The sequence below is a fragment of the Schistosoma mansoni genome, chromosome 3 (genome assembly GCF_000237925.1).
Source record: "Schistosoma mansoni strain Puerto Rico chromosome 3, complete genome".
Classification (NCBI taxonomy): domain Eukaryota; kingdom Metazoa; phylum Platyhelminthes; class Trematoda; order Strigeidida; family Schistosomatidae; genus Schistosoma; species Schistosoma mansoni.
In genome coordinates this window covers 17,317,953-17,344,082 of record NC_031497.1, presented here as the reverse complement: position 1 = coordinate 17,344,082, position 26,130 = coordinate 17,317,953, and the positions used below count along the sequence as shown (strand labels likewise).

Sequence of the window (26,130 nt, the reverse complement as noted above, 5' to 3'; positions counted from 1 at the left end):
CTGAATGTACTTGCATCTACAACGCCAACGCGATGGCGTTTGAAGTGAAAGATACTGAGTTCGGGTCCCAGAGTGAACATCAACTCTGAGATGCAAGTACATCTGGCTGACGAGTCCCAAATAGGACGAAACGCGCGTCCTGGATTCCACTGCTAGCCACTATCCATCTTTGCTTACAACTGTTAGAATTGTTTAAAGATCCCCATCATATTAAAAGAATTATTGAAATTTCAGTCGGTCAGATTATTTCAAATATTATTTTCACAAACAAAATTGAAGATCGTTACTTATAAAAAAGGCTGTTACTAAATAGTTGAGTACAGTAATAATACTTTGTTTTCATCGCATCATTTGTATATAATTCTATGAAATACACTGCAGCAAAACAGATACAAATACGTGAAAAAAAATATTTTCTGGGAATTATTTTGTATCTTTAAAGTAAATCTAATTATTAGCATCATCATGTGAAAAGATATTAAGAGTAAAACTGTTGAAAGTCAAATAAAGTGGTAAATAATAGAAGTTTCGTACTCAAACACTTCAATAACAACCATGCTTACAATACCAACACAAAGTTTATATTGATATCACGAATGTATCGATGTTAAACTACCATTGAAAGCCTCGGAGCACTGGATGGCTGTTCCGTCCTAGTATGGGACTACTCAACAGTGCGCATCCACGATTCCGCACGCGGAACTCAGACTTTTTTTATTTTTTTTATTTAAACACATAAATATTTGTACAAAGAGGCACCAGATATATATGCGCCGCACAAATCTCATTTGATTTGAGTGAGGGCTTGGATACTGCCCAGGTGCCCAAACCGAAGCAGGTTGTTTTCCTAGGGAGCCACATCCCGAGCCTTTGACCTAAAGGTCTGATCCACAAGGCAGTAGAGCAACGTCAGGATGTGCAGTCCCATGGTAGCCGATGACCAGCAATTGATTATAGCGCCACTTGTTCCTTCAGGATACTGGAGCCCATGTGCACCATTGGTTTGAAATCAGGGTTTTCCAACTCCCCTAGGTGGACTCTCGTGTCCACCAATCCGGTTAAAGCGCCGGGCATTCGCTTTTCGTCCTCTCACTTTCGTTAACAACAGTAATGCCACGAGAAGGCGGTGAGTAGGACTTTCCTGGCAGAGGCTATATACGCGTGGCCATGTGAGAGCATTTGGAGAGGGAGAGCGGACTCTCCCCACTCTCGGCCGTACCAGGGCATTTTGGGGCTCGGACTTAGAACCCTCGGGCTCGCGCGCGAACACTTAACCTCTAGACTGCTGCGTTGGCTTTCGCTAGTGTTATTGTCCAACACCAACCAATCCACAATACTGCACTACCGTCCTCCATTATCTTCAGTGAGTAGCTGCCTCACAACAGATACGGCTGAACTCCACTGGTCATGGCTTCCACTAGAACTCCAGGAAATCCATCTCCAAGCTAGTCACCAGTGAGCACACGATAATTATTACTATAGGGTTTTAAAGATTGCTGAGTTAAGATCGATATCATGAATGGATCAGCGTTAAACTAGCACTGAAAACCTAGTGGTTCAACATTGATCCATTGATGATGTCAATCTAAACTCAGCGAACACCACAACCCTAAACTGATAAAGTTTATATGTCAAATAGATTAACGTATTGTGTGCTTCTTTGTTTTCTTTTAAACTATGTGGTTGAATTAAGAAGCTATCAATGTCACAGTGGTCAACACCATCAGTATCTACTTCTTGTGTTTATCGATACTTTTGTAGATTATAGAATGAATCACATAGCTACACCTGGCCGCATAGTATGACGCAATCTTAAAAGGACGAAATACAGTAAGTATCAACAATAAATTTTTCATATTTTTCATCGCCTTATATCGTTTATTACTGTAAATTAATTTTTTTTTATAAATTAGACCATAGAAACCAGTCGATTAAAACATAACTTACCTGAAAATTGCAATTAACAGATTGATTAATAAGATTCCAGCAATCATTAAATAAATAGCTAAAAATAATGGACTTAGATAATTGGACATTGGACATTCCGAATTCAATACACCAGTCAATGTGCATGCATCACTTTCAGCTTTATTTGAACAAAGTAATAAATAATCAGCAATTATATATGCAACCAAACACAAAATGTTATTAGAGAAATGAAGACTATAGGAAAATCTATTGAACTCAGATATTATTAGTGTTGCACAGCTTATATAACGAATAAGTGGGAAATAAAACACTTATGGAATAATCACTAGTGAAGGAATAAAAATAGAAATAAAAATACTGATTGGCTAAAGTTATACCAGTTCAAGATGAAAAAAAGTATACAAACACTGTGAAGATAAAGAAATCATTGAAAGATTGTGAAGATATAACTGAATGCACCTAGATAATTGTAATTTACATGAATTCCCTAGGTATTGTCTTTGATTTCTTATTTAAAATTATACAGCAATAAGTTTCATTAACTGTCTGGCTCAATTTACTTAAACATACAACACTGCTTTTAACACTGTGATGCAGAGTAACGGCAACATCTAAGGTGCTTCTTTTGAATTTGTAAGCAAACTGATGCGGATCACTAAACTCTTTTTATTGCATATTGAGATGGGAATATTAATAATTTTTTGATTGCTTTGAGAAAAGACGAAGAGTTTACTATGGGTCTAAATTTTACATTTTTATCACCAGATACTTTCATAGGTATTGGGATTATCTTTATCTTTCTCCACATTTTTGGTATGAGATTAGTTGAGAACGATCTGGCAAGGATGCTTTTAGTACAATCGAAATCATAATAGGTCTGAATATATCAATGTCAAGTTATTCTTGATAAATGTGAATTTATATGATCTGTCACTGTATTAATTTGTCCGTCAGAATGTGTGTATAAGAAACTGTATGAATTTATAATATGAAGTAGTGGGGTTGAGATTGGGTGTCTCTGTATATGCGTAGATTGCATGTTAAATAAATAAGGTCAAAGGTAATTGTTTGGATAAACAGTCCAGGTTGGATGAATATTCAGGTTTTCTTTTCATACTGAGGGCAGAGGGATTTAGAATTATATGAAACGCTTCGGCTACTCGTCTCCTTATATAAACGGAAAAGCATTTCTGAATTATCTTGATATTTTCAACATCATTTCGGGAGTTGTTGAAAATACCATGTACTGTTATAAATTTTCCAATTCTACAGAATTACTAGGTCTTTTTGTGTAACTTACTTGTTGCTTGTGACGAGTCGAGATCTCACAGGAAGACTCTCCAATGTAGAACACATTACAATCGACAAAACCTAATCTGTAGACACAATTTTGTGTAGAAGTGAACGGGCTCTTATCTTTTATTCTAACTAAAGAGTCTGTTGTTGTTCTACAGAATGTTTCAATCTGTTGTAATTCTTCTGTCGTACCTTCGCGGTAATACCAATCCAAGATTTTTCATTGTTATTTACAGAAGGATAGTTTTGTTTTAATGTGTTTTAGATAATATTCCTAGAAAAATTATTAAACAGTAGGATGTTTAATATATTCTCTTCTTCTCTTAGCTTGTCTTCTTCTGAGGTAATACTCTTGATCATGGTTGCTCTTAAGAAAAGATCCAGGGCTAGGGAAATTTTTACACTGAATGGAAACAGTGAAGTTGCGCTGAGATTTTGTAAACTGTCATAAAGTAGAAGTATGTTTCCACTTCTAGTTGATCTAAGCATATGAGATTATTATTTAAAAATAAGTTCAGTTTAGACGCATTTTGCCTTACCATATTTTTTAGGATTATGTATTATTAAGACATGTATTAAGATTAGAGAATTAGTGTGATGTTAAATATTGGCTTGAACCATCTACACTACTTTTAATTTGATAGTAGTTCATATTTTCGAACTAAAAACAAATAGCATTGTTTAGTCACGTTAAATGCCAATAAAGAAATGATACATTCACAAAAAAAATTATTGACATACTAGAATAACGTAAAATATGACTACTTAAAAATGCTTACTGGAGGAATCTTAGTAAGTGGTAGAACCGCCTGAAACTATTTAGCGAACTGTTAAAAACAAATCTAACTAACTTATAAAGACTTTCGATCTGATGATTTCTGATGAATGTTTTAAGTTACTCTAAGTTAATTTGAAAATGACTAATTTTACAAACCAACATTAAATACATGATAACTGAAAGTCAAGGCTAACATATTACCATGTACAGATTTATGTGCCCCATACTGTGTGAGAACTGCTGATACCAATAGGCAAAGCGGAGGTCTAACCTGGGAATCGGGGGGATGGGTAAGTCAAGTAACACTGAAACAATTCTCCATATGAAAAAATGAGCACTGGCATAGTTATTTCGTCTCAGTTTACAACTCAATAGAAGTGTACACCAGAAAACTCTATCCAGTGAACCTTCAGGACTGCTCAGTAAGACTAGTGTATGTTGGTCTGTAAATTATCGTAACATTACACAAATCTCTCTACACTTTATAACGAATAATACGGTAAGCGGCAAACATGTGTTCTTAGTGAAACAGATTCATCAAAGTGCTGTATATTTCACCATTTAGTCAGATTATTTTCTAAAACAGATTATCCGTAAAATATTCAACAGTCATTCAGCGAACCTTACCAAAAGCATATTCCAACATAATTTCACCATATAAATTCCAATAAGGATAATAAAGTATATCACGTAAAGTTCTCCATGAGAAATCAGCACGATATGGATAAAGTAATACTTGTTGTGATACACCATAACTAACCAGTACAACGACAAGTATGAATATAAACATTAGCAATTCAATTAGCATACTTCGAATCATAACTAATTTAGGACCCAAACGTGGATGATGTGAATAGAGACTGTAGACTTTTAAATAACAACCAACCACTATATTAAAAAGAAAAAGATACATAAAATATCCGGAAAAGATAATTAAAAAATCATTAATGAACCACAAAATAAAGTAAAACCATTTATACAGTATTCAGGACATAATCTCGACTAGTCTTTATTAGCATAAGTGCCTCGATATGGTCATTTCTTGTAGAACGGATGATTTTTGGCTAGTAGTGGAATTCAGGGTGTGCCAATAAGGACTGATTGAAATGCAATCCTAAATATTAACAACAGGAGAACTCAAATCTCACTAATAATTATGTAAACAACATACAGGTTAAAAGTTACTAAGTATCTGAACTTAGTAGCTCAGTAGACAACGCGTTGACGTTTGCTATAAAAGGCGTCAAATTCGAGTCAAAGAGTAAAAGTCAAAACTGAGAAGCAGGTACATCCAATCGATGAACCTGAAACTGAACAAAAAGCGTTATCTAGACTCTACCGCGAACCACAATCCTTCATATTTATAAAGTGGCTAATGTCAATAATGAAGCAAATATCTTTTGTATATGATTGATAAAATAACATTTTATCATATTTAATACGAAATGAAACCTAGTCTAGTGTGCTTCACACTGAAGATTTTCAGTTGATTTCGTTTGCTAAAAAACTGAACGCTAAGTATTATATTAAGTCCTTATGTCATAAATTTAACAGTTATTCAGTCTAACATAATTAGTGTGAATCTTGGGATCTAGAATTAACATACATAATACTATGTAAAACAAGTCTTTGGTTCGTCTAAACAAAATATTCTAAACCAACAAATATTGCCACAACAATTACTCTCTCCTGCCATTCTCTTCGATTCGATCTTCCCAGCCTTTTGCTGCCAGGCATTCGTCTTCTGACTGTTGTTATATACTACTTATGTTGATATAGGCAACATATACCACAATATAACCAATAATGAACTAACATTTAGATTATTGAGATGGTGGAGAAGATTTGTAGCTCAGGTGGGTAATTATGATGGAGTTTTGTTCTCTGAGCTGGATGACTTGGTCGTGGAGCATTCATCGTCCTTCTGAACGACATCATTATTCATTTGCTAATCGCATTAATTATTTATTAAAACAACAGAATACAGTAAATTGGACTGAAATATGTTGCTAATTTCTATAAATAAATATAATATATTTGTATTATCACAATGAGTACTATTTTAACTTGGATTAATTTAAATTTGGTTATTTATTCTCTGAAGAAGCGGTTTACATTGAGTCACGAAACGTCAGAAAATCTAATTTCTCTACTCATTGTAATAATACAAATATATTTTTATTTATTTATAACAATCCATCAAATGCTCAATGTATTTGAAATGATCAAGTCAAACCTCGGTTATGATACTTACATATTGCTAATTTATCTACTCTACTCACTCGATATAATGAGATCTTCCAATAAATATTAAAGTTATCATTAACTCCATTTTGACAGTCAGTGTCTAATGTGATCTAACTACTACGTACAAACCTAATAAAACAACTAACGAGCCCTAGATAACTAATTAAAAAATTAACTCGAATAATCGGACTGTTAGATTGATTGTGAATGATTTTATATACTATATTGTACTTCTGTGGTTACATATTACTGAAAAGGCTCAAATGAGGAAATGTGTAGGAACAAGAGATTTCACTGTATTCGGGAAACTTTCATTATTTAATTTGTATGCTTTCTATCTAATGACTTATCTGTTGTTTCAGAACGACTGAATTACAAAAGATAATGCCAAAAAAAGTGTTAGCTAACTGATACTTCATACAAGTCAGTTAATTCACTGGGTAAATATTTTCACTCTTATACATATATCCAAAATCCTTAGTAGATATAAAGGACATATGATGAAATGCTATAACATTTATTTATTAGTGTATATAATTATAACTGTGAGTATACACTACTTAGGGTAAACATGACTTTTTTAAAGCTCCAACTTCTGCTTTTAAACTGAAAGATTTGACTAGTAAACAACATAATTTCGTTACACATTAGAACTATTACGCATATAGTAAATATTCAAGGAATATAATCAATGTATGTGGTTATGAAAGATTTTCCTATTTGAAGTTAGCTTTCATCATCCATTGGAGAACTAATGTAAACTAAAACGTATCGAACGATTGTTTCGTCAAAGTATAAACTGTGATCGGTGTGATGTTTAGTACTTGAACACCTGATGATAACTCCGTAAACTCTTTTTAGTTCCCCATTATTCTACTATACTTGAGTCAAAAACGGTAGAAGCAAGAAGTGTAAATAGGAGGTTGTACGATAAACAAAAATATTTACAGGTTTAAGGGTAGCCTTGACATGCTAGAGACTTATGGAATCACACTAAATATAGTAACAAAATAGGTAACTATCCAATCAGAGTACGAAACCTAAACGTTTGTTGTTCTAGAAATCTCTGGGTAGTTTCTAGTTAGCACTGATGGACGAAGTATTTTCAGAATTTTAACAGATTCTAAAGGCTTCTCTGAAGAATTCTCAGGCGTTATCAACGCGTGTACGTACAACTATGTTGAAGTAAAACACATTACCTATAAACCAAAGTTAATGATTGTGATATTTCATGTACTCCCTGAAACTGAAGATGTGAACAATTAGAACGTGACTCAATGTGTTCTGAAAGTATATCCTCGCAGAGAGCCGTGAAACGTTCGGATTCAATATATTATGGAGCGGATGGACGAGGACTAGTAAGGAACAGCAAACCAAAAAGTGCGCACTGTTGAGGAGTCCCATAATAGGACGGAACGGTCGTCCAGTGCTTCCAGGTTTTCCATGGTGGTCTAGCTTCAATTGACTCATGATTTCAACTACAAAATAATAGTTAATACTTATTTGTTTTTTAATGGTTCTGAGCGTTTGATGTCAGATCGTGAAGAAAACTCTACAAAAATATTTTTTGCGTAAAATTGGTTATATACGTACATACATCATGAACTTACATGTTATAACATAGAATGACTTAGCAAGGATAAAAGTCTTACTGAAGCCTATGCGTAACAATGCACTAAATAAACCTAAACAGACTAAAACTACATCAGATTTATTCCAATATAAATCACGCCACTGAGCGGATAATAGCCCAAATTGAGATTGAGAAATCTGAAAGCAAAAAAGGCACATACAAATTAATATATATGTGAGTAACCTTGAGATTATCAACTTTCTATAGGCTAAAAAATGAAACACCATACAGTGAAAACTGGGACACAGACAGAACGTTAGATTAAAACATAAAATCTGTCTATTCTTTACTGTGCACAAATATCCATAGCGACTAGTGTTGTCTAAAGCGACTATCAAAGCTTCTCATTTTAACTTTCCAGTACTAATAAAACTGTGAAGAGATAGATGAATGAAATCGAATATAGTCAGAAAATAATTAAATGAGTACAATTAAATGAACAAGAGTATTATATATGGGGAAAATCAGTTCAGTTAGGAAAATGCTATTACAAAGAACACTTCACTTGCAGAATTTGCTCTTAATTTTATGGAGTGAAAGAGAATTATAGCAGGACCGCCATTAACTCTAATTCTAATCAACATCTGATAGCTTCTCCAGACACTGTGTCGTACTATCCCTAGGGACTGAACCGGGGAGTCGTGATGTCATGCACTTGTCACCTCTCCTCTTTTTCCAACCAGTGTAAAGGTCGGTAAACAAAGCGTGATGTGGAAGTCATCAGGAAGACAATCGTAGTACATATCCAAGTCACTGAAATCTGTGTTCCAAAGTGATGACATTGAAAACAAATGACGAACCTCAAAATTACTAACGTGATGTTCCCACTAAATGTGAGCAATCCTTCGGAGACAACGATGACCAAACACAAAGAGTCGCATAACATCCATAACTCGGAGAGACCATGTATCAAAGTGTAGCACAGAACTACAAGACTTACATGTAGACAGTACCATAGGTGTTCCAGGTTAATATAAGCTGCTCTGGCCTCCACGTAAGTCGATCTCATCACATACATCACTACCAATATTATACGGCTACTCAGAAACACGCACGTCCCGACTACTTCTAAAGTCTCACCAACAAAAGTGAGTGCGGACCCAGGCTCTTGACAGTTACAAAATTACCTTACACTTAGAGGGTGTAAAGCACATGACATACCTATGGACAGTGATTGCCAACTGAATTGGTGAAGATTACATGTCTTGATTATTATCGAACAAAAAGGTAAATATAACCCACATAAGCAAGGTCTAAAAGTATTTTTTTTCAAGTAACAGATCCACACCATCATTACCCACTTCCATCAGAGTTGTTTTCAGAATCTCCTTTATAACAGAGTTGAAGAGGAATGGTAAGATTGAGTAAACCTCCCTAGCCACATTGTTTGAATGGAGCAATGGAGAAAGGTGGTAATATACCATCACTATGCCTAAGGCGTTGTATACAGGCAAACCCTTCTTCAATAAACAATCCGAGAACAGTCCTCTCTAACGAATTGAAGGCGAGTCTGATATTAAGAAAGGAAGGGATTACTAGCCTGCAATAAGTCTGATGGTCCTCTAACATTTAGTGGAGGGTGCAGATATGGTCAATACATTCTCGACCAGGAACGAAAATCAGCCTGGTTTTCGTGATTCAGTATTTAATGAACTTAGAACAGTCTGTGAAGTCTGACGGAAGCCAATAGTTTAAACGCAATCGGAAAAAGACTTATCCTCCAGTAGCTATTGAATCGATGATGTAAACCCTTTTTATAAATAGGGACCACTACCGCCGCATTCTAAGATGTTGAAATAATCACTAGTTCTCAAACCTCTCTACATAATCGAGTCAGTTCCCAGATGTGCAGTTCGCCTCCATTATGAATAAGGGTTGTGAGTTAGTCGTCTGGTCTTATTACGAACTTTACTACTTATTTAACAACCGACCATGCAAGTGACTTCGTTGTCACCAATGCGTCCATACGAAAATAATTCCTAGTGAAAATGTGCTATCCATAACAAGAATAGAGAATAAATTATTGCTGTGCTGTTGAGAAGCTAATGATAGCCTCAAGTGACGATATATTTTAAAAGGACTGATAAGCTCTCTGTAAAATGGTTCTAATATGTAATCCAATCTCAAAACACCACTCAGGTTTGTAAACGTTACTAGTCATCATTTGCACTGTTCTCTATTACATTATCTAAGAAAGTATCATTCTTGTCAGGAATTTCTTTATAACATAGAAGAATTTTATTCTTACTTCAACAAGATTCTGCTTATGTTTATAACTTAACGAGATCAACACACACTACCTGTAAACGCATAAAAAATGTCATAAAAATATAAAAATTACTAATTATCAAAGCTAACTAACCTGTTCAATCATGTCAATCAATTTTGCAATAAAATACCCGATAACAATAGATTCATGAATTGAAATCTTATCTGGTAATGTTTGAAATAGTAAAGTGTATGAAAAGTGTATCAGGAATACCACATAGACAAGCTAAACATAGTTGTTTATTTTTGCAAAGAAAAGAAAAAGAAGGAGAATAACTAAACGATGATGATGAGTTAAAACAATTCAAAAGTAAAAAGTATTCAGGTTACTCAGAAGCTTAAACTACTCGTTATAATATGGAAGGAGATACGCTCTGCGTTTAAACAGTTTTGTGGTTCGTTAGAGTTTGGCTTAAATTTTTGAAGGATATATATATATATATATATATATATATATATATATATACCCTGTCAATATAACGTCCTAGATACTCTTAGTCTTTCTACTTACATAACAGGTGGGACTTGCGTAGAAGAAATTTGTATACCATAATCAGAATAGGACAACAGTACAACAAAGCAGATTAAGAGTACAGTCTTGTAGGTAAAGAAGTAAATTATGTAATTTTTCTCCCTGCTAAAAGCTTTTGTTTCTTCTTGATATAATGGGGAAAGAGTTAGGCATTGATACTATTCAACAGTAAATGACCTGTCGCTATCATGTCTTCTAACCGTTCATTTTTTAAATAACTTACAACCATGTGTGTCTTTTCGCTCACTGTTTTGTAATTAATCGTGTTATTTAACTGAAAAGAAAATACTTATTATTCTCGTTAATGCACTAGTCTTCAATATCAAATCATTCAGCTGCCTACTTCAGTTGTTTGTTTTCATGAGTAGCCATATTTGGCCACTCAATATGATTGTATATCATTTATCGATCAGCACTAGAATCATGGATTTTATAGATAAAAAGTTCATTCACCAAACTATAAATCACAACTCATAACACTTCCGCACAGAATATTATCGTAGGGTGAACTAGGTAAGATCGAATGTTGAATGTTATAGACTCTAGTTAGTTTATTGTAGTGTAACTTATTCACAATGTTTTTTTAGTAAAGAATTACCAAAGCTTTGTCACATGAATTAAAGAAAGCCATGAAAAACTTAATCTTCCAGTTTTGTTTATGACACAGTTCGAATGAAGAAATTGATAAGCAACACTTTGTCTCCTTGTACTTAAGATGTTAAAATAATTTTGCAAATCAGAGAATTATAAACTAAGAAATTTATTAATTAATCAGGCATGTGTAGTTTTTTATGTACTGATCAGAAGAGAGTTCAGGTATGAAAACTTATGAGTCATATAAAGTGATTTTGGAAAATGGAATTTTTAGTCGTTTTGAAAGAGTTTTCATAACAAAGCGTATTTTTCTTGTAAGACAGTTAATCATATTCATCCTTTGCTATACATAACAGTAAAATGGATCAACAGTACAGCATCCCATTGTCAGTTTAATGCATTTGTAAATCAGTCAGTCATAATTAATGTACAGCTTGATATATATGTACTTTGGACAAAATTGATAAACTACATTGACAAACAAGATGAGGCTAACAAGATGAATGGCAAAGGAATCGAAATACTGTAGAAGTAATGATAATAGAAAAGGCTGGAAAATAAGAATATGATGACAGAGTTAAAAGGTATAATTAAATGAACGCTAAAACTTAAGATCGGGAGTAAGATAAATAGTTAGTTTATCTGTGCTAATGTGATAGAGTCAGAGCTCTATCACCCAAGGAATTCAACCATTGATTGCGGTTATCGTGAGGAGCAGCAGACAATGACATGATAGACTGATTCCACGTCTTAACTTGGCTGTCCTTAGCCTTCTTCTAAACAACTTTTACATGAGCTTGCATCACCCACCGAAGTAGGATGTGGTTAAGCAGTGATAATATATGTCCTCAACACTTTGATCGACTTGACATCCTTACTTAAATTGTAGTGTATAGCCTCGGGATTCTTCATTCTATGGTCCTAAAATATACAAGGTATCTTTTCGATCCTTAAGTTTATAATCTAGGAACAGTAATTATTTATTTCGATAATTCCTAGTATAACAGTCAGTTAACTCATAATATTTACAAGGTTACTACTAATATCCGAGGGCTTAATGGATTGATATATTGTTTTGATTCATCCAATTTCACCTTTATATTGATTGATATCGTTTCAAAATAGTGTATATATATGGTCAAATTCCTGTGGTCGATGAAATCTAACAAACACAACAATCTTACTATTTATTAAAATTATGTATAGGCTAGATGTTAATTATTATTACACGAAAATTGTTTATTACTAATTATTATTATTAATTTTATTTTTTTTTAAATTTTATTAAATCGCTTAAAGTCCATTTTATTTACGGTTAAATATTTAGAGGTGATTTTCATTTTTTTTTTAAAAAGAAAAAAAGGAAAAAAATATTGATTAAACTAATCCGATAACACAAAATCTTTAAATTTTTTTTGTATAATACCATAGTAACGAATAGTCAGAAGGGGATTTGTGGAGATTTCAGTATATTTCAAAGTTGAAATCATGAGTCAATTGAAGTTAGACCACCATCGAAAACCTGGAAGCACTGGACGGCCGTTTCGTCCTATTATGGGACTCCTCAACAGTGCGCATCCACGATCCCACACTCGCGAGATTCGAACCCAGGACCTATTAGTCTCGCGCCAGAGCACTTAACCGATAGACCACTGAGCCGGCATCCAACAAATAGTCATTTGGACCAACAACAACAACAAGAAAAAATTTTATTCAGTATTCTCTTCTTTTTTTAAAAATTTTAAGCATGTTTATTGAATCAGATAAATTTTTCTCTTATTTTTTTTTGCATTTTACACAAAAATGTAATAAGATAAAAGTAAATAAATAAAATTAATAAAACAATCATCTGCCGTTTTTTTTCACCACTTAAAAATTTAATTCAATAATCGGTCAAATTGATAATTAATTCATGATAAAAAATTTTCTATTCAAAATAAACAACAACAACAACAAAAGAACTTCTGTTTGTTTGTTTGTTTATTTGTTTGTGTCTTTTCTTACTACTAAACAATGAAATACTAACAGCATAGAACATTGTTTTAAATGATACAATAGTAGATACTGTATAAACAGTTTTTACATAGATGAATAAGATTTTTCTTGATGTACTTTAACATTTAACCTATTTCACAACTTGTAAAAAACTAGTCAATCAGATGACTTTTATTTTTATTTGTCAGACAGAGTGACCTTGGTTGGTGATAGACATAAAAGACCTTGACACAAACCAAATACGTCATACTTGTGTAATAAAAAAAACATGCTTAGATGTAAAGTTTTAAGCCAAATTTTGTTATTGTATAGAATGAAGATATGTCTTTATAACTAAAATTGAGCTTGAATGTCATCAAGTTGATAGTGTGATGCTCCAAGTAGAAGCTATTGATATAATTGTAGCAATTAGCATTGTTATATGACAACATGATTTATTCTAACCTTTGGAAAGATAAATTATTCTAATCTTTCCATTTATTTTTCTCACTGATGTAAAAGCATTTTTCAATTAATTACCACGTATAGTCTTGATAATACTTTAATATATGGATGTATGATAGTACGTGAATGTCTATTCATTTCCAGTATTTCTTAAATGATTTATAAGAACTAAGTCACTATTAACAAATATATGTGTGATCACATTGTTCGAAATGTATTGCGCTAATATATCACATAATTCTGATAATCTTCGTCTTTTTATCACATTTTATTATTCTATGAATCAGTGTATCAACGAACTCCAATGCTTTGTAAAATCTCTGGATATTTGTTTGCTTGTCTTCCGTCCAATATTAGCATGTCTGAAATATACCTAACCCAATTACAACTCGTATTAGACATTTAATATACCCTTGTCCTTAACGTGTAAAGTCGACAGAACATACACAAAATCAAGTAGCATATATATTCTATTACCATTAGCATCATCAGGCGACGGACAATAGAATATGATATTCAACGTAAAAAAAGTAACTATGTCTTCAAACACCAATATTTTATCCAATGATCTACTGAGTTCAGATGACCACTGGCTTGTACAACGGGTATGAATTTCATTTATAATGCTTTGTACTAGACAGTGATTAATAGTAGTTCTTAACATCGACAACGGTGAAATACAAACCGTTATAAATAAAAGATGACTATTATATCATTAGTATTAACATATCACAAAACGATCCATGACTAGTATAAATATCACAACTCAGTTATCATAGGGTAATAGAATTCTATTACAAAATCCAATGAGCAAACAGATGTGACTGGTCAAGATAACTTATTTTTTGACAATTATTGGCACTGAAAAAGAACCAACAGGGACATTAATGGTATCCAAATTGATTATTTATACTTCAAATCAAATTTTCCGTATCTCTAATATATCACACAATTACATTAGACTACAATAGAAATAACAGCATTTTAGATTTCATGTAAAACTACCTATACTTCCGTAACCTTTACAACTAAGTACAAAACATATTGATTCGTTGCTCCCATGTCTACTTTTTTTCACACAGATTAGTATTTTTACAATAAGGAAACGTTTATGTTCAACTTACTGCATTAAATATGAACTTGGTTCTTGGAGCAGTATAAAATAATTGAAATCTTGACTTGATTTTTTTGCATTTAGGAATTATTCCACAACATGAATCGGTAGAATTATTCCTTTTATTCCTAATATCAGGATTAGAAGAATTAATGGATTCGACTAAGTTTTGTGATTCATTTTCAATTGCACGACGATTATCCCATCGAAATAAGCAATCAAAACATAATAGGAAAGGAAAAAATAATGTTGCTAATATTACAAATGCATTGGTATGCACTCCTCCACGCCATGCACGATACAGCGAATCTTGGCATGCTGTTGAACTGATAAATTTTCGACGTAACGACTGAGCTGCTAAACTTAAACAATTGAAATTACCCCATATATATGTTTCTCTATCTAGCAGATTTAATGTGAGCTCCTAAAAAAATATAATTATAAAATTGTAAATGAAGTTTTTGTAAAATTCATTCTGGTTAGCATTATTAACCAAAATTCAGTGGTCCCATAAATGCTTTGACAGTTTTCCAATCTAAAAGTATGAAAATCGTTTATGTGAAAATGGATCGGAATTTTATGATTACTTTTATGAATAATTACTGACTAAAGTAAATGAATTACCACTCTGTGTCCTACTTTTCTAAAACAAAATCATACAATAATCCACGTAGTTCATTTTCGAAATGAAAGTTATTGGAAAGTCCCTTAATAAATCAAAAATAGTGACCAATATTGACAGTTATTCATCTTACGGTAAGATATTTAACTTGATATAATAGAGCTGCAATAAACGCTAGATTAATTAATTGTCTCAATACTTATTACATATAGCCTCACGTTTTTATCCTACATTTCATTCATTCTCTAAATATATACATAGTTTGCCAAAATGCAATGTAAGTAAATATAGGCAATACGTCTCTATTAACGTAAACATATCAAATCTACAACCTACAATTATTGTTTTCAGTGACAGACCAAAATTTGTTAATAAACTATTTCATTAAGTTAATGAACTGATCAATGTTAGACCATCATTAGAGAACCGGAGGTCCTAGGTTCCAGTTCAGCGTGAAGGGTTGTGGATGTGTACTTCTGAGGAACCCCACACAGCCTTTCAGTGCTATGAGTTTTTCAATGATGGTCTAACATTGATCGGTTTATGATTTTAATGAAACTCAACAATTTCTACAACCCTACACTGGCAATAAACTATTTGTTAGCTGATAAAAGAAATATATTGAATTTAACATTGGAATACTTACTTCACTTGTTGCATAACATTTTTCCAGTAAACGAGTTGCAATCATTTCAAATTCTTTAACATATGATTCATATAAAGTTCTTGCTTCTGTATCATATGAAGGTAATAATTTAATCATATTCGAATAAAGACAACACCCTATTAATGCTAAGATAAGACCATTATCACTGAGCTCCCAAAAGTATAAAGCCATATGTTGACGTTGATGCAACACTGCCCAAAGAAATAATTCCTTTAATTATTTACAAAATTAAACAAAAAGATTAAAACAATTTTCAATATAACAAAAGTTTATTGTTTAGAGTAGTAACACATTGGTTAAATTAACTATTGTTTGAGGCACTAAAAAACAATCTCTCTTGAGAATTTCACGAAATATATTGATATTCATCAAAGGTCATTTATGATTTTGATTATTGCCCTAAAGAAGTTCAAACAAGTTAGCTGGATGAAACGTTGGAATTATTTAAATTTCAATCGCTGAGATTATTTCAAATATAATTTTCACATATAATGACATTTCTATACTCGGCGCCCAATTTTTGTCAAGCTATTCGTCCTAATCTTGACGAATATTCAGTCAGTCAGCTACAACGTAGGACAAGGCACATTTATGCATCGGTCCAAGTTGCTACACCGCGTTAGCACAACAAGATTAACACCGGATTCATAGAAATAGTTAATTTAGTGGTGGTAGTATATAAAAGATAGGTTGCATATAAGGATATAGTATAGGAAGGAAGAAAGTTATGAAGCAATTTTAATCTCAAGGTTTAAAAGAAGATAAAGAGTGTATACACCTACACCATTGTGATCGATTCTGAGTCATGTCACACAGAGTCTCCAAACATTGGTTACGATAGTCACGCGGACCCCAACCAGGTAGTCTGCATTTACCAACATGGCTCAGACTAGAAGTTAGTGACTTCAAGCACAGAAGACTCTGCATTTTGTCAGCGTCTTCACCAAACAGAACTATATCATCTGCGTATTCTAAGTCGATCAGTGGACCACCTGGTAGGAGATCAATTCCTAAAAATTCAGTCGAAGAGAGTGTTATTTCCAGCAATAGGTTTATAATGAAGTTAAACAAAAATGGGAATAGTGGACATCCTTGTCGGACACCACATGAGGTTGTAAGATCAGATGACTGATAGAGTTCGAGTAAAGATCCTTCACAAGGTTTATGTACTTCTCAGGTACACCTTTCAATGACAGACACTGCCACAGAACCTCTCGGTTTACAGAGTCAAATGCTGCTTTCAAGTCAAGAAAAACTATCATTTTCAGACGCCGATAAACACGTCTGTGCTCCGAAACTTGACGAATAGTGAATATGTGGTCGATGCAGCCACGACCAGGTCTGAAGCCAGCCTGATTTTCTCGTGTTTGCAGTTCACGGGTCTTAGTTAGGTGCCCGATAATTATTGAGGCTAGTATTTTAGATGCTATATTAGTGAGACTAATCCCTCTATGGTTATCGCAAGATGATTTTGGCCCCTTCTTATATATTGGGACAATATGTGATTGTGACCAGTCAAATCACATGGGATTACATCCAGATCTCAGATTTTGGCTAAAATATTAGTCAACCTAGTCGCTAAAATTGGACCACCATATTTAAAGACCTCTGGAGCCAATCCATCTGGACCAGCTGCTCTTCCTCGTTTCAGATTAGTTGTAGCCTTTTGAACTTCAGGTAGGGTCGGGACACCTACTTCAATGTTCCATTCAGGTTTTCTGGGAATAGTGGGTAGTTGTGCAGTAGCTGAAGGCCAGCTGAACTGCTCCTTAAAGTGTTCCACTCATCGTTCTAAACTTCTGGGCTGAGAGCAGATAAGGGTTCCGTCTTCTTCCGAGATCGTTTCACTTACACTTGACTTCTTAATTCCGGTTTCTTTTATTAGTCTGAAGAGTTGCCTGGTGTTGCCTACAGCAGCTGTCTTATCCATCTCTTTTGCTTTCGTTGCCCACCACTGCCCACGATCGTTCCTTAGACTTTTAGTCAACCTAGATCTGATTTGTTTACGCTCTTCGTCGTATTCAGAGCCTGATGGGATGAATTTACGCGAATCCATCAGTGAAATAGACTTAGAGGAAATCCACTGGTTTTTCGGAGCCCTATGGTTTAAATAACTTATAGATGTTACTGCTGTTTCCACAGCTGTTCGTATGTCTTTCCAAGAAGCATCTGGGTCAGTCTCGTTTACAGAACTGCCTAGATGTAAACTCAGTTGTTTCTGGAATTCGCATTTGGCTTTCTCGTCCTCCAGTTCAATCCTAATGGGTCTTCTTAGTGTAGTTTTCCTGCGTCCAGTGAGGCGCAGACAAATGCATGCTCGTATTAAAGCGTGATCAGAGTCTAAACAAGTATTCCAATACGAGCCTCTCCAACGATGACTGATGGCAACATGGTCTATTTGAGTCCATCGTTGGTTTGGGGCAGGTGGTCGATTGTTCCAGCCAGTATAGCTCGATTGGTTTATCACGATAGGCAAGCCCGACCACCACGTCAAGGTAGCAGCAACGATCGGGTTGACGAATATTCGTATATATTGATATTATTTACAGAAAACTTCACTTAATCTGATCTATTCAATATATATTCAAAGTCTATTGATAAATTTCCGCAACAGTAACATATATCCGAAGGGGGTTTTGTGAAGATTTAGTATTTGCATAGTTGAAAGTATGAGTCAATTGAAGCTAGACCACCAAGGAAAACTTGGAAGCACTGGATGGCCGTTTCGTCTCATTGTGGGACTCCTCAGCAGTGCGCATCCACGACCTCGCCTCACGAGATTCGAACCCAGGACCTACCAGTCTCGCTCCAGAGCACTTAACCTGGAGTTCTAGTGAGAAGCCGTGACCAGTGGAGTTCAAACCACGTCTATTGTGAGATATCAACTCACTGAAGACAATTGGTGAACGGCTGCTCAACTTCGTGGATTGGTTGAAGTTAGACATTAACAACATTGGATGCCGCCTCAGTGGTCTGTCGGTTAAGTGCTCTGGCGCGAGACTGGTAGGTCCTAGGTTCGAATCTCGACAGGCAGAATCGTGCATGCACATTGCTGAGGAGTCCCACAATAGGACGAAACGGTCGTCCAGTGCTTCCAGGTTTTCCTTGGTGGTCAAGCTTCAATGGACTCATGCTTTGAACTATGAAAGTAACATATATGTTACAGTTATATGAGTCCACAGAAAACTCAATCATGTTTATTGATGAAAACTCCAAACATAAATAACTGTTCTTTAGTCTCTGAAAAATTCCCATCATATTAAAATACAATTAATAATTCCAAAAAAATGATCAGCTTTAAGGCAAAGTATATCATTTAAAAAATCTAATATGTGAATTTAGGATTGTTCAATAAAATGAAATTGTTAATTTTGGGTTGACCAATATGAAGTAGTAACTCGAATAAGTTTATAAGTTAAATGAAATTATGAGCTTAACGATTAGAATAAATATTGTTAACATGGACTGAGAGAAACGATAATGTAATTATAAATTAAAAATCACGTATTCTGTAGAATAATATGAATTAGATACGAATTAGTAAATAAGGGGTAAACGTCAAATAAATTTCTCTAAAACGTTGTCCAGTATAATAATAATAATAATGTGTGAATAAGTTTAAGCTATGAACAAAATACGTCACTATGTAATTTTAAATGATGTACTTCGCCTTCAAGATGTTGGCAAAGCAGGGACCGCATTCCTACGATTGAAGAACATATTGAACTCAAAAAAACTGTCAACAATTATCAAAGTGATAATCTTCAATACGAACGTCAAGACAGTTCTACTGTACGGAGCTGAAACCTGAAGAACTACTACATCCATCGTCAAGAGGGTAAAAGTATTTATCAACAGCTGTTTACGCAAAATACTCAACATTCAATGGCCGGATGCCATCAGCAACAACATTCTATGGGAGAGGACAAATCAGCTTCTAGCTGAAGAGGAAATTAGGAAAAGACATTGGGAGTGGATAGAACATACATTAAGGAAGTTACCAAACTGCATCACGAGGTAAGCTCTAACTTGTAACCGTGAAGAGAAGCAGAAAAGAGGAAGGCCAAAGAACGCATTACCCAGTGAAGTAGAAGCAGATAAGAAGTGGATGAATAAGAACTGGAAAGAACTAGAAAGGATTGCCCAGGATAGGGTTGGAAGAGGAATACTTGTGAGTGGCCTATGCTCCACCACGAGGGGCAAAAGGCGTAAGTCAGTAACTTTGTCTTAAACTTGGCCAATGTTTTGGATTATTAATTTGAATATTGAATCGCGGAACCTCAAGAGAAATTATTAAAAAGAATATTCTTCGTTCTTTAGTCAGTAAATTTTAGTTTTTCACAGTTAATTCGATTCCAAATTCAATGGAACACTTAACTTCAAAGAATAAAGCAATTCATATTGACTTTAGGAACATATCTACAGAAAAAACATGATTAAAAGATCTCATATGAATCAACAAGTCAAATGAAGAGATATTTTCCAGTAATTATGCAAGTACGCAATACACAAACCCAATATAGTATTGTGTAATGTTTTACCGTTTGTTAGCCAATAGGTAAACAAAACCTTAAAAAACGTTACACATAAACATTGTTTTGTCTTAGAGACTAAGTTATTCGGAGATACATATTAGTAATTTTAATTTGTAGTCAATCATTGATGTATCTATTTTTTTTAATACATGAAATATTCACAATATAAAGGATACAAATAAATTTTCATTAGTGAAACAGTGTAGGTCAAAACAAGTCTGGTATGTTATTTGATTAATACTAGACAATTCTTCATATAATCTATGATTATTAGAATTCATAAATAGGTTAGTAGGATATCGTGGATACATTTTTACTTCGTCTAAATGTAAATTGTACTGTTTAATATTTGAAAGTGCAATTAGACAACAAAATGTTTGCCACTGAAACACATTAAGATAATGAAAAGTTAAAACCGCTTTTTTGTTTGCCAATATAGCCTCAAAGGATATAAATGATTTACTGTGAGTTTCCATTAGGGATTTCAGGCGTAACAATCCAACATAGTATAAGACAGCCTATACAACCAGAAGTGACTAAGTGAATTAAAGTGATCTGGAGTTGTGTTATATGAATTCGAGGAGTCGTTATCTGTTGGAATGATCCTGCAAATTTCTCGCAATAGATATGACAAGCTCAGGAAAACATTAAGAAGCATTTCATCCTATCAGCGTTTGATTAGAAGTCTTGCTAGAAACATCGCGAAAATGAAAAGTCACATATAGAGGTTCTGATTGACTGATTACTACACTACTACTATGTTTAGTAGTATTCTAAAATTTTCAGGAAAACCCAAGGACTTCAAAAATACTATAAAAATCATATATTTTCTGTACATAATTGAACCTTTGGAGTAAAGTGCTTCCCGCATATTTTGTGCCTTTTCTCTCGTGTTCAAGTCGCTGTGTAGTTCTAGCTTGTGGGTTACGAGACTAGCTTAGGATCCGAGTATAGCGTACAATCAACCAAGACATATCATTATCGTTTCTAGGTTACAAATTGTTTGAAAAAGGATCTGGATTACTAATTGATCTGGGGATATGAAAGCGTGATTGCGGAGGCCCAATGACATCTACTTAAGACCAGTCTACAACGGCATTTTCTTTTTAATAGCTTTAAATGTGTCAGATTCCTAAATGGAATTACCACTAGTAGGTTAGAAGTACATTCTTGATAGGATTATCTTGAAACCATGTAATAATGATTTTCAGATGTTCTGATGCCAAAACATGGCTAAATATATTGTTAATGTTAACTGTTTTGAGTAGATATACTTGCTTATTAGGAAACGTTATATAGCTGTTAGAATGGTTTAATCGAACTATGCAATTAATTGGTATTGTTTTACTTGAATCTTCCCATTGATGCTCAGGACTGCAACTGGTCAGTCTATTATTTGCATATGTGCATACTGTGCGTATTGCCTCGATATAGCCTTAATTCACAAGCATTGTAAGCAAAGATGGATAGTGGCTAGTAGTGGAATCCAGGACGCGCGTTTCGTCCTATTTCAAACTCGTCAGCTGAGTGTACCTGCCTCTCAGAGTTGATGTTCACTCTGGGACCCGAACGCAGTACCTTTCGCTTCAAACGCCATCGCGTAGTCTACTCAGATACTGAGTCCTGATAGCCACTTGCTTGTGCAATGGGATGAAGTTTAAATTAACTTGGTATTGTTTACTTGAATCTTCCTATTGACGTTTAGGACTGCGATTGGTCATTCCCAAATAGGACGAGACGCGCGTCCGGGATTCCCCTGCTAACCACTACCCATCTTTGCTCAGTATGCAATTACTATTTTAAAATATTCGTTTTGAAATAAACAGAAATTTATTATGGGAGGGTTATCTAAAACAATTTCAATCAATTATGTGAGAACAAGATAATATTAATTTAAAAACTAATTTTATAAAAGAGTGACAATCATTGGAGAACAATTTAAACAAAAGAATATTTTGAAGTTATTGAACCTTACTATGGGACTGTTAATCTATACACAAACATGGATGTACATGTAATCAAACCTTTGGATTTCAAAATAAGACCACTAAATCAAAATCTAACTATTCATATTTCCGATTCAGTATGTCAGCGACCATTCACTAATATTGTCGAATAACTACCGCCCTCTAAACATTTTCGAACTAAAAATTTGAAAATTCATCTAGACGTTAGTCCCATGTAAGAAGGTTATTACCAATCATCGAACATTTTTTGACTGGGATCAAACGTATATCTAACTATATTTAGCTTTAAATAATACTTCAATCTATAACCGGTCATTGACAAAAGCCTTATACAAATCGGACAAATTTGCATTAAGAGATAACAAAAAAATGAAGTGGAACAGTCCGAAATAAGATAGCACAAAACAATTAAATTTAAAAAATGTAATAACTATTATCTGCAGCTTACTTGAAATGGAGAGGAAAACCTTGACCGATTCACTACGTTAGGCAGATTGTCTGGACTCTGCGTTGCATACAAATGAGATGGTACAACCAATGAAGAAGTAAAAAAAATCAAATGTTATCAAAATCACAGAAAAAGGTTATCAATAATGTTACTGGTAAAACAATCCACATAAGCAGACTTAAAAAAAATACATTTGGAAAGTAGTATCTTGTCAAATATTTTTGTTAATGGTGTTCATGGAATTGTCACTAGATTATGAAACTTAATGCTAGAATGATCGTCTAAAGCACGCTAAAATGTTACTGACACAGAAACAACGTCATGTTGTTTGTTACAATAACGCCTGCATCCGGCAATATATCAAACAAGCAGAAATAAAATCACGATGAACATGGAAATATGTAATTTTCCATAATTATGACTTTGAAACAGAAAAGAATGAAGATATGGTTCATAAACATTTCTCGTTTGATATGTAAAAATCATTTTTGAAGTAGTATAACAGTATACCAACAGAAAAATTGTCAACAAACGATTAGAAAACATATTATCCTGAAGACTGGAAAAAATTAGTTTTAATTCTTAGATGATTGAGTCGGCTCTTGAACATCAACCACAATGTTCACGATTCAATACACTTAGAATTACACATTCAAGGACTACTTCTAACATTTTATACAGAAAACATCAAAATAAGACGTTGGATCCGATATTCTATCTTAATAATTTCTGTCTACAATATATTGTACATAAATGTCTTGGTTAAAAATGTCATACTCGGATATATTATGATTACTGATTTGGATCTTTATGATGGAATGCAAATGGATGTAGAATAGTTTAAATAATAAAAATCGAATGATAATTCTATAGATGGGGATTGATATTTCCAAATACATCAAAGATAAAAAATTCTGAGAACGGATCAATAAGTCGCCTAATAAAAAGTGACATAGAAATGATGTAATTCAGTCATCAAATGTAAATCAGCTCTGAAAAACACTGACTGCAGAAGCACCATTACTGATTATACCTGGTCACCAAATTCAAATAAGACGAATATCAGTTCAAAACTTATAACTCAGTAGTTCAAAGTTTAATGTTCAAATAGCGATACGAAATTGAAGTCTAATTTATTGCCTTTCCTTTTTTTTTGAAAATTGAAGTAAACATCCAATTATAACCATTAATTTTGAACACTAACAAACATTGAACATTCAATTTAAAATGGATTCTTTTCTAACAAAACTTTTCAATTCACGTATTATTGTTCATTCTCAATCTGTTGATTGAAACGTTTAGTAAATCCCATTTTAACACATAATGCAATATAATGCTTCATTAATATAAAACCAAACATGAGGTGAAACTATAATTTATGGACGAACCAATCGGATTTCAGGATAATAAGTTTTGGATTTTGGCGCGAAATTCACTCATTCATTTGTTTAAATATCGTTTTGGCATATTAGTTGATGTCAGTTCGTGATGAAAACCGTACATCTAATTCCTAACCCTAACCATCAATTGTAAATCATAATCCTTATTCTTCAAACTCCTTCAGAACCCTAATTTAGCCCTAGTAAGTAGGTGGACATTCTCAAGGTCACTTTATCGTCGCTCAAAAGTCGTTCATAAATTATAGTCTTACCAAAACATGAATAAAAACGATTAAAGAAAAGTCTATTTAACTATTCGATTTCTTACGTCAGCGTCAGTTTCATAAAGGTAATTGTCGAAACCTCCTAACATTTTATCTAACAATAAACCAACAGTAGCTAGTCGTAATTTTTTGTTTGAAGTATCCGTAAACTGACTTGCATTTTCATTTTTAACAATATTTGTCGACAACTGAAGAAGTTTATGCTTGCGAAGACATTTGATTAAACCATCACGATGCACTGAATTATTATATAAAGTACTAAGTCGATCAACAGTAAGAAATGCTTTCATTGATACACCATGATGTAGAAATAATTTCACAAAATCAAGTTCATCCTTTTTTAATGCTTCTAACATGAAATATTCCAATGTGACTGTGTACATAAAAAAACAAAAATCCAAAGATAAAATAGAAAAGTTAACATTATTTGAATACAAAAAATTATTTACGATATTTTTATTTGAAATCATGAACCGATCAATGTTAGACCACCATTGAAAACATGAGAGCACTGGACAGCCGTTTCGTCCTGGTGTCGAACTCTTCAGAAGAACACACCACGAACCTGTACGTGGGATTCGATCTCAGGACTTCCGGTCTCGCATGAGAACGCTTAACCTGTAGACCGCTAGGCCGGTGTAAATATCTAACTTCAATTAATTCACTATATTGTGCAACCATCTTTCATTGCTTTTGGGGGGTAACTGCTTCACACTCAACACAGATTGAACTCCACTGGTCATGGCCTTTCACTAGAACTCCGAGAATGATCTCTCGAAGCTAGTCACTAGTGAGAATATGGTAATTATTAGTATAGAGTTGTGGAGATTGTTTATAAACCAATTACTAAGTTATTGATATTTTAATTGCCATGTTATTTTTAATATCAACTAAGAACTTCCCGAGTTACAATAAAAAATATTATATTGAGATAAAGAAAGAGACATTATAGAATTCAATCAGTTTTAACACTACCATTTAAAAATTCATTTTTTAAAATCATAGACCTAGTAATATCCAAATTTGGCAAATTCAATTATCATTAACAGTTGAGATGTTATTTCAACAGCGAACAGTTATATTGTAAACCTTGGATAAGTACATATTTTTGAATGCTATGGGGCTAGCTGCGCGATTTGTGGAAACTTTAATTTCAGTCTGTAGAATGGGTGAATAAAGTTTGTCATTTGAACGATCGAGTAATTGTGATCATGGCCATTCAAGAATGAATCAAGCTGTAACAGGAATCTCCTATTTTCACTTCTTAGAGATAACTGTACGTAGCTATATAAAAGTTACTATTGTAAGTGTCCATGTTAAAGCATCCAAAAATAATGTGTTGACAGTAATAATGAAAATAATACTAATACTAACAGTACCGATCAAAAGCCAGATATA

General features: G+C 33.7%; 1 protein-coding gene across 1 annotated transcript in view; it reads right to left on the bottom strand.

The window, feature by feature from the left end:
* Positions 1–26,130, bottom strand: part of Smp_165170 (putative transient receptor potential cation channel,subfamily m, member) — a gene marked incomplete at its 3' end in the record, with an annotated part of 56,457 nt that overhangs the window by 4,552 nt on the left and 25,775 nt on the right. The window contains exons 11-18 of the mRNA XM_018799457.1: positions 24,777–25,105; positions 23,070–23,126; positions 16,099–16,329; positions 14,841–15,254; positions 10,246–10,377; positions 7,861–8,020; positions 4,631–4,891; positions 1,948–2,086 (exon numbers count right to left, since the gene is read on the bottom strand). Of these exons, the coding sequence (XP_018651244.1) occupies positions 1,948–2,086; positions 4,631–4,891; positions 7,861–8,020; positions 10,246–10,377; positions 14,841–15,254; positions 16,099–16,329; positions 23,070–23,126; positions 24,777–25,105 (1,723 nt within the window). The remainder of the gene's footprint in view (positions 1–1,947; positions 2,087–4,630; positions 4,892–7,860; positions 8,021–10,245; positions 10,378–14,840; positions 15,255–16,098; positions 16,330–23,069; positions 23,127–24,776; positions 25,106–26,130) is intronic.